At 54.1% G+C, this 10,348-nt stretch overlaps 1 protein-coding gene across 1 annotated transcript; it reads right to left on the minus strand.

The window, feature by feature from the left end:
• Positions 1-3,821: 3,821 nt before the first annotated feature.
• Positions 3,822-7,422, minus strand: MVB12A (multivesicular body subunit 12A). Its single transcript, XM_012654115.1, has 9 exons — positions 7,213-7,422; positions 7,025-7,123; positions 6,806-6,902; positions 5,717-5,843; positions 5,245-5,364; positions 5,061-5,167; positions 4,778-4,839; positions 4,395-4,451; positions 3,822-4,187 (listed from the first exon to the last, which is right to left on the minus strand). The coding sequence occupies exons 1-9, from the start codon at positions 7,300-7,302 to the stop codon at positions 4,125-4,127; spliced, it is 822 nt and encodes a 273-aa protein (XP_012509569.1). The 5' UTR covers positions 7,303-7,422; the 3' UTR covers positions 3,822-4,124.
• Between the last annotated feature and the right edge of the window lie 2,926 nt (positions 7,423-10,348).

A 10,348-nucleotide genomic window follows, 5' to 3' on the forward strand; every position in this document is an offset into this window, starting at 1 on the left:
GTATCTGTCCAACAGGAATGAGTGCTTATCCATCGGAAGACACATACAGGAGTGCCCAGAGCAGTTTCGCTCGGTGGCCAAGAGCAGAACGACCCGAATGCCCATCTGCAGGTGGGCGGATGAATCGACTGTGGAATCACTGACGTAGGGAGCACCCCAGGTGAATGTCGCAGACATGACGTTGAGCAAAATAAGCCAGACACAGAAGAGGACTTGTTTGGGGGCTGCACTGATACCAAGTTGAAGAACAGGCTGAACAAATGATGGGGTAAAAGCCAGGTAGCTTTGGGGAAATGGCTCAGGCCAAGAGGGTGGAAGAAAGTGGCGGCCATAGCTGGGCTGTACAACATGTGGATATAGGACGTGTGTCATTTGCTACCAGCAGAGGCCACCAGGAGTCTCATCAGCCACCCAGCTTAGACTCACGCTGCTCTCGGTGCCCAGGCCTTTGTGATACCTCACTTGGTGTCTGGAAGCAAGAACAAGGAGACAGGGATGGGCCCCCTTCCTGGATGAAAGGCTGTGGTTGCTGGAGGCCTGGACTCCCTCCTCTGCAGCCCAGCCTGGAATGATCAGAATCCACATGGCCCAAGTCAGGAGCGGGTTGGGGGGGCTCCACTGGGACCCTCCACCCAGACGGCAGGAGTTCACAGAGCGAGTGGCCTCTGATGCATGACAGCTGATCCAGTCAGGCCAGGACGGGTCATCGTGAGGCCCCTGCTCACCCACGGGTGCCCTGAAAAGTGATCCGGGGTTGGTTTTGGGGCAGCGGGGAAGGTGAGCAGAGAGAACAAATGGCCTTTGCTTCCCGGCAGGATCGGATTCTGTGGTCGGCGCCAGAGCAGCCTGGGCGGGACAGGGTGCTGCAGGCAGATGCCTTAGCCCAGAGACCCAGTTTTCCCAAAGCAGCGAAAGGGTTTGGGGAAGGAGGTACCTTTCGCTCCATCTCCCCACACCTCTTTCTCCAGGGCAGCTCACTCTGTCCCCACTCTGATTCCAAGGGCCAGGCCGAGTGTCCCCCTACCCTGCTACCCACCCCCCTCCTGACAAAGGCTCTCTCCTTGCAACCGGGCCTGGACCTTGGCCTCTGACCTGTCTTTGACTTGCCTCTCCCAGTCTTAGCAAGAATCCTGCTAAGTCAGTTTAGAGAGAATGTCTCATCCTTTGATATCCGATCACCTTGGCCTACCTTCATTAAGAATCCCGTTAAGTTGGTTTAGCAAGACTCTGCCACACACACACCCTTTTTGGGGGGGGCAGTCTCTCTCTGTCGCCCAGCCTCCTGAGTAGCTGGGACTACAGGTGCACGCCAGCTAACTTTTTTTTAATTTATTGTACAGACAGCGTCTCACTGTGTTCCCGAGGCTGGTCTTGAACTCCTGGCCTCAAACGATCCTCCCGCCTCCGCCCCCAAAGTGCTGGGATTACAGGCGCGAGCCGCCTGCCCGGCCTCCCACTACCCTTGATGGACAATTGACAGTAATTTTCCACCCCCGACCCCTGGCCCGCTCCTTGGCTGTGAATCCCGCTTGTCCTTGCCCTTGTATCTGAGTTGGGCCAATCGCGTCCCCCGTGTCAGTAGTCTAGTTTACCATTTTAACAACTGTCAAAATAACATTTTTCTTTAACAACCCTCAGACCCCCAGGACAGGGCTGTGCCCCACTCTGACACCCCAGGTAGGACCGTGACCCCCTCTCTCCAACTCCCTCTCCCGCTCCAGCAAGGTGTTGTTGGAAGGCTGGTTCCTGGGCACGGCCCCGCCCCTCGCGGCCCCACGTGACCTGTTCTGGCCAATGAGCTGTGAGCAGAACTCGGCACTTACGGGCCGGGGCGCTTCCCTGGCAGCGGGAGACTGCTGGCTCCTCTCCCTTTGCCACACGAAGTAGCAGACATCCGCTTCTGCCGGACACACAGCGTTCCTTGCCTTGAGAAAGCCACGTTTGCTCATTCTGCCCGTCACCGTACTTTGGCGAACCCCCTCAGTGACAGGGCACAGCCCCCTTCGATGCCTCTAAGGCGAAGAGCGGGATGAGGCGCAGGTTCCGCCTCCTGCCTGAACCACTGCGTTTTTAGCAAAGGTAAATTCTCTGACCCGAGCCCTCGCCTCTGCCCGCATAACGTCTGGCGGGATTCACGATTATGCCTCCATAACCTGCAACCGGATGCACTCTCGCACCCCAACTTTGACGGATGCCGTGGGGGAGAGAGTTATGACCACAGCGGAAAGCAGGACCTGGGCCGACCCAAAGCTACGGGCCAAGGGGAGACAGCAGCAAAGCGGCCAGCACACGTGCCAGTCAGCACGCTCACGTCAGCGTGAGCACGCTCAATGAGCACGCTCGTGGGAGAAAGCAGGTGTGGGCTTGAGGCTGTTAATTTAACCAACACAGTTCAGACTGGTCACTTACAGATTGATATGTGGGAATTCTTCTACTTACTCAAGTTTACCTGTAACCCCCCAAATCAATACTCGTGGCAGGCTCTGGGTCATTTGTGGATATGCACAAGGGCAAATTTGAGTTGCCGGACAAGCATGTTCCCAGCTGAGCTGGAACAAGGCCGTGCTCTGCCTTCTTGTTTCAGCTCCTGCTGGGAACAAGGGTCCTTACCGCGTTGTACTGAGCGCCGTGTTTTTCACAGCCTGTTAGAGATTTCGCTGTCGAAAATGGCCCCCAGGGATGGTGCCCAAGTGCTTGTCTAGTGCTCAAGGCTGCGACGTGCCTCGAGGAGAAGCTTCACTCAGGTGCGAGCTGTGGTGCTTGTGGCGGGGAGTGCAATGTGAATGCATCCACCATATGTATTAAATAAGGTGTTTTCAAACAGAACACACGTAAAAGTTATGTACGGGTCGCTTGATGAAAAGTGTCCTGACCAAGGCACTCAGGAACCTAACCCTGTATTCCCCCAGGAACAACAGTCCAGTATTTGCTATTTCAATTTTCACTGCAACGTGACAGAACATAACTAGCGTATGTTGTCACAGAGTTAGTGTTCTGTGACAGACTTTGGCTGGACGCAGTAGCTTGTGCCCGTAATCCTAGCACTTTGGGAGGGTGAGGCAGGAGGATCACTTGAAGCCAGGAGTTCAAGACCAGCCTGAGCAAAAGTGAGACCCCACCCATCTCTAAGAAAGAGGAGAGGAGGGGAGGGGAGGGGAGGGGAGAGGAGAGGAAAAAGAAAAATTAGCCAGATGCGGTGGCACGTGCCTATAGTCCCAGCTACTTGGGAGGCTGAGGCAGGAGGATCGCTGGAGCCCAGGAGTTGGAGGCTGCAGTGAGCTGTGATGACACACTGCACTCTAGCCCAGGTGACAGAGCGAGTCTGTGTCTCCAAAAAAAAGGAAAACAAACTGTATATACGAAGTACCTTGTACACATGGTATGGCAGGGGGCCTCACAGAATAGCCTAATCATTGAGACAGCAGGTTCTGCGTTCAAGTCCCAGCTGTCCCTTAGCATCCCCTGCCTCAGTTTCCCTATCTATAAAATGGCAACAAAACCTAGGCTTCCCACGGGTTGTGAGAAAGGCTATAGAGATAATAGGGCTTTGGGTGCTGGGGATGTGGTCATCGCAATAATAAGCAGCAGCTGTTACTATTATTAGTTACTGTCATTAGGCCCAAAGATGGAGGGCTGGGCCTGGGTCTTCTCTGTGATCTGGAATCCCAGCTCGCTCGCGCCCTGAGCCTCAGTTTCCCACTCTAGGAAGGGAGTCCCTGCGGCGCTGCCTCCCTGCCGTGATCTCACCCACTCGCCCGGCGCAAGAGCGGCCAGGGCTCCAACTCCACATGCCAGACGAGCACCTGCAGCCGGGTCGGGAATCCAGATGCGGACAGGGTAGTGTTTATTACCAGGAGGACAACCTTGCCACCTCCAGGCACCCCAGAGTTTTGAGAAGAATGACTAGAAGGCACTGGTTTCCATCCAGCCCCGACCCCTGCCCTGCAGGGCCCGGGGGCAGAGACCCTAAGACGCCATCACCAAGCAACCCCAGCCTGCCCCCTCCTCCACGGCTGCAGCTCCACCAGGCGGCAGCTGAAGGTCCGAAGTGCCCTGTGATGTGGAGGTTCCTAGGATGGGCTGCGGTGGGATGACTGCCACGCCACGGCGGATGTGACAGAGGGTTACGAGACACTTGGGGGCAGGCGGGCAGCGGCGGTTTTCTCTACCACGAAGCCGTAGTTGTACTGCAGGGAAGGGGAGAGCGAGAGTGAGAGAGTGGTGGGGCTGATGGGAGGGCCATGGGTGGGTGGCCGAGGATAGTGGGGTACGCTTAGGGACAGAGCAGGTCTCAAGCCCTGGAGAGATGGGTGTTCCTGGGGGAAAATGGGACCAGGGGGAGACTGGAGCAACCTGGGGGGTTCCCAGCACCCCCTCCCCAGCCCTGCACCCACCTCCTCCTCAATGTCCGCCAGAGACTTGATGGTCAGGTCTCCGAAGGCAGAGAAGGCCTGGTGGGCAGAGGCAGGGCAGTCCTGAGCCCAGATCCCAACATGGAGCCCCTATTCCCCTGCCTTTGAGAGCCTCCCCACCCTGGAATATTTGCCCAGACACCCCCCCACTTCTTGTCATAGCCTCTAGATACCAGCATCTGGCTGTTCCTCCTGGTCCCCTCCGAGACTGGAGACCTTTCAGCTGCCACCCAGAGGTGGCACCCTCTCCCCACCCCCAACCCAGGACGTGGCCCTCTGAGCTGGGGCACTGGATACAGTGATGTCCTGGTGCGTACAATGATGAGGCCGGAGGCAGACCCAGGTTCCCTGGGGCCCCGACTCACCAGGGGGCCACAGCTCTTGCCCTCGAATCGCGGGTGCAGGGTAAAGGGAACCCCATCCATGGCTGGAAAAAACATTCCGGGGAAGGAGGTGAGGCTTAGGGGCTTGAGGCCTGTCTGCTGCCCACCCCGCCTGGAGAGGCCCACCCTGAAGGACCTGCCTCTTCCTCACCTTTACTGAACCCAGAGTTGGGGCTGGGGGGCGGGAGACACCTTCCTGGCCATGCAATCTAAAGCCAGTCACAGCCCCCACCTCGGTGCCTCAGTTTCCCCACTCCGTGCTCACCTGAGATGCCATAGAGGCTCGAGGCCTCATAGATGGAGTCATTCCTCCTCAGGGTGGACGCCCGAGAGCCCAGCCTTGACAGCGTCCGCTCAGGGAAGCCGCCCTTGCTGGTGGAGGCAAGACGGTCAGGTCAGGCCTGATCCTCCCGCCGGAGCCACCCTCACCCCAGTGCCGGAGGGCTCACCTGGGCTGACTTGGGGGGTCCAGAGAAAGCCCCCGCATGTCCCGGCTGAGCCCTCGGGGCTTGGGCACTGGCCTCGGGGCCTTGGCCTTCTTGCACCAGATGGCAAAGCCACCCATGTCCCTGGAGCGGGAGAGAAGATGAAAGGGACCCTGGCCGAGTGTGCAGCCAGGGTTGAGACCAGCTGCCCGGGGAAGGCAGGGGACCTGGGCCTCTGGGCGACCTCTGTCTTTCAGGGGATTTTTGTTGCAGCATCTCAATCTCCACCCTAGGCAACCACTGTTGCTAACCACTGTTCTCCACCCTTTAGACACCAACTCACTGGCTCCTTGTGACAACCCTACAAGACTGGTACACCTGTCCCTGTTTTAATGTGCAGATCTGAGGCACAGAGAGGTGGCAAAAGGAACAGGAGGGGTAAGATCAGGAGTCAGGAGGGCAGGGCACGAGGCCAGAGGCTAGGGGGTGGCCCTACCCTACTCGCAGGTATCCAGGCACCGTCTTGGTCTTCCCGCTCAGCCGGATGTCAAACACAGCTGTGTCAGCAGCCCCCAGGGGCACCAGCTTCACACACATGCGTTTCTTCTTGGACACAGAGGCCTCTGGGAGTGGGGGGCAGGGGAGTGAGACAAGGAAGCTGGGCAGGGGCAGGAGTGCCCAGAGATGGCTCTAGGATGATGCTCTTCAGGTCGCTGTTTAAGACAGCCACGTGGATAGTGTTAGGGTGAAGGTTAAACCACAGACAGGGGAATTTCATGCAGCTTTTCGGAGACATTGGAGCAGGCTGATCTTTGGTGACATGAAGGAGCATTCATGGAGTGTCTGCCTTTGGAATCAGACAGCATCTGGGGCCCACCCTGGCCCTGAAACCTCACTTTCCCTCAGTCCTCTAATCCAGGCGTCGGCCAAGCAGCTCAAGGCCTGTTTTGTTACAGATCGTGAGCTAACAATGGTTTCTACATCTTCACATAAAAAGGAGGGTGTGCGATAGACGCCGTCCGGCCCGCAAACCCTGACACATTTACTATCTGGCCCTTTACGTAAACACTTGTCGATTCCAGTATCAATGAATATACTCCAAGCCTCAAATAAAAATGACCCCAAAAAGGGTGGGAAGCTGCGGTCAGGGATGGGAGGGCCGCACCAAGGCTCTGAGACCCAGGAGAGGAGGGGTCGGGAAGGGCGGGGCTGAGACCTGATGGAGGACGAGGAATTAGCTACGTAAAGAGGAGGGAAAGGGTGCTCCAGGCGGAGGAAACTGCGTCTGCAAAGGCCTGGAAATGAGAAAGAGAACTGCGCAGTGGTTTTGCTTGGCTGTGGTGTAAGGAGTGACATCGACTGAACTTGGAATGACAGAGACTGTGCCACTCACACGTTTTTAACTCAGAACAGCAGACGTCGCCCCGCCCTCTTAGCACAGGGCTCCGCGTCCCCAGCCAACCCTGTCATCACCCAGTGTGCCAGGACGCCGCCGAGTCTCGGATAACGCGCACCTGTCGTCCGTCCAACCCCCCCTCCTCCCCGCAGGGACCTGGACATCTCCCCCTCCCGATGCGGGCCTTACTGGAGTCCAGGGGGTCGCAGACCGGGGAGAAGCCCAGCGGGAGAGGGCTCTTGTCCACCACAATCTGGATATCCGCCACCACGTTCTCCTGAGGGTTCTGGGGGAAGGGAACACAGTGATTATCACCCAGCAGCGGGGACGGCGCGCCTGGCACAGGGCCACGAGAATGGTCGCGAGCACTGGCGGACCCCAGTGGTCCCAAAGGTGAGCGCCCCTTACCTCCAGGCTGCCTAGAGGACTAAGGCACAGGAAGTAGCCAGATTTCTGCGCGAAGCTCTTGCCGAAGCTGGCGGGCGCCCCCTCGACGGTGCAAGAGATCTACCGGGAGGACGCGGGTCACCGCCAGGCTCTTACCCCGCCGTGGCAGCCTCTGCCCCAATTTAACCTCCGCCCCCGACGCCGCTCACCGCGCTGAATCCCCGCGGCGGAGACCCCGAGGCCGACGACCACACCAGGCTAGCCAGCGGTGCCGCGTCGGGCCCAGGCCCGGGCTCCATCCTCCGAGCGGAGCGCCAGAGGCGGGAGACGGCCTCGGACCTCCAAGCTGCCTCCCGACGGTAGAGCTCTCGCAGGAGTCCGAACTACGACTCCCAGAAAGCCCTGCGAGGGCGAAGACGACCCGGAAAGCGCCATATACGCGTGCCCAAAAAGCCTCCGGCCAATGGTGTGGGTATACGGAGCCACGCCCCCACGCGTCACCGGGTGCGCCCGTCAGCGTCGTTTGCGGAAAAAGGTCTTGTCTCTGGCCGTTTTCCCTCTCCGAGCAACTTCCGCCGGAAATGTCGCAGTACAGTGCCAACGGACTGGTTCTCCTCAAACTAGGACTACGTTCCCCAGAATTCCTTGAGGCATCAGCTGCCGCTCCAAAGACAAGGTCGTTGTTTCCTGGAAAAATTGGGGGAGAGATGTGAAAAACCCGCAATTCTAGTTACGGAAAACCAAACCAAAGAAAATCGTCGTGGGATATGCAGCTATTAATTTAAATTAAGAAAACTATGGACCATTATGAGCCGTGAAATTTTGATTGTAACTTGAAGACTTGTTCACAGACACGATAAATTTTTAGAAGTGAACTATAAAAGCATTTAGTATGGTAACATGCTTTTACACCCCTCGAGGAAAATATAGAAAGTTAGGGAATAGAATATTATTGACTCTTCTATATTTCCTGATTTTCTACAATAACATGGAGGGACCCACGGCCTGTTTTTTTGTACATGTGAACTAAATGATTGGAAAAAAAATCAAAGGAAGAAATGTTTTTAGTGACGTGCAAAAATTATATGAAATTCAAATGTTAATGCCCAAAATAAACAAACGTCCTAGAAAAGATGACCCACTAGGGAGATATTGAGGTGAACAAATCACAGGTTCCCGTTGAAATTCCCTATATTCCCACCAACTAAAAGAAATCTGCTTTGAAAAAAACATTCAGCCCTGGGCTAGATAAGAGGCTGGGGACTGAGAAGGTGGTGTTGGTTGGCTGTGGACCCAGAGAGATGTCCGCAGTGGGTCGAATATACCCTGGATCCAGCCTGTAGTTCAGAAGAGGGACCCGCTATGCTGCCGGGAATCCAGACCAGGGAAGGAGCTGGAAGAAAAACAGGAACATCCATGATGTATTTGAGAGAGTATCGCCTCTCAATGTTCACTGCAGCAGCAGGTGGCAGGTCGCGTTCTGGATTCGTTTTTAGGGAAAGCAAGAGCCAGGGAGACAGGCATCCCCTTGGACCCAGTAACTCCACTTCTGGGAGTTCATTCTAAGGAAAGAATGTGATCGAATCCAAAATGTACCAAATCGAGATAGGGAACCGGCAGGCACTGCTAAACACAGAATCAAAAAGCCCCAACCACCCTGATCAAAGAATGGATGTGGTGACAGAACAAGCTAAGACAGGTCGAAACCAAAATGTCAAGGATTAGCTGCTGCTTCGCGTTGCGGCTCTTCATACCCCAATTATCATATATTTTCATGCTAAAAGAAACTCCCACTGACTCCATGCCAGTTCCAGGAGGGACCTTATAAAGTAATAAAAAACAGGGGAGGGTTCTGAGTTTTAGGCAGTCACCATCCCTTTCCAAGAAATAACATGAGTATTCCTCCCCTGCTTAGCTTATGATTAAGCCAGTGCTTAAATTTAAAAAAATTGAAAACAAAACCAAAGGTGTTCTTCTCAGCAGGGAGAACTAGCCTCTACTCTGTCTGTGGAGTTGATCTTCTATTTTCCTAAATAAAACTTGCCTTCACTTTATACCGTCAGCTCGCTCTCGAATTCTTTCTTCCTCAAAACCAAGGACCCACTTGGACTCCAAGTGACTGCCGGTGTTGGCAATTACTTTTCTGTGCCAAATGACAAGGATGAACTCTGATGGGGTGGTTTGAGTGTACCAGGTGCTGAGCTAAGCACTTTTCCTATAGTGGTTTATCTTGTAAAAGAAAATAAAAATATCAGGACCTTCCAAACTCATTATGCCAAAGGGAAAGCCGAGGGCTCAGTCACCCGATGCTGCTGTCAGTTTCCCAAGTACGTGGCTGTTGCTTCCCAATTGTGTGTTAAGGTGTTGTACATTAGCCAGACCCCTACAAAAAAAAAAAAAAGGCTTCACGCATCTCTGGATGACTGCCCTCACAAACTGTTCATAAGTAAATTCTTTGTTTAGCCCTAAACCTTTCGAGATATACATCTTCCCATAAACAAAGGATGTCACCTCAAGTCTGCAACCTAAGTCTGACCCCTTTGCAACTAAAGTCTGTTAAATTTGGCAGTAACAAAGCTGATTACAATCTCGCTTTCGCAGGTGCAGAACAAAGACTGGATGAAGTCTATCACCCTCCACCACGCTCTGGGACAGCCACATAATTACTCTTTACTGCTCCTGCAAATGTTTACCTTATCTTTTGTATAGCATAATTTCACTGGGCACTAATTAAAATCACCAGGATGTAACTGTTTGCCTCACCACCTCCCCCCTTTTCCTGCCCGTATTCTCACTGTTAAGGAAATGTATAAATTCTGAGCTTCCTGAAACCTCTCTTGGAGGCTACAGACAATTCTGTGGTTTGGGTTGTGCCCTCAAGCTCTGGCTTAATAAACCTCAATTGATTGAGATTCTTGTCTCAGCCACCTTAGGGTTGACATTCCCATCCTAACGACCTGGGAAGGAGCTGTTAGCACACCCATGATATGGGAAAGTGGAGGCGCACAGTGTTGGGGAAATTTCAATGCTAATTCTGCGTAAAACCACAAAACAGCTAAGTAGAATTATGCACCTGTTAGCTAAAACCGCAAAACAGTTAAGCAAAGTTGTAAGCCTGTTATAACTTTACTGCTTGTAAAAATTGCTGCTAATTGGCTATCTTTTAAATCCTATTGCTAATTGGTTAACCATTTATGCTTATATGCTATCGGATATGTCTAACCCCAAAAAAGTATAAAACCTGACAAAAATGAGGAAGCAGTGCTCAGAATTTGGAGACTTGTCTCCTCTGGGCCTGCCAGAAAATAAATGCTGATTCTCAAACTCTCTGCTTGCCGCTTGGTT

Source organism: Propithecus coquereli, unplaced genomic scaffold (genome assembly GCF_000956105.1).
Source record: "Propithecus coquereli isolate 6110/MARCELLA unplaced genomic scaffold, Pcoq_1.0 Scaffold438, whole genome shotgun sequence".
Classification (NCBI taxonomy): domain Eukaryota; kingdom Metazoa; phylum Chordata; class Mammalia; order Primates; family Indriidae; genus Propithecus; species Propithecus coquereli.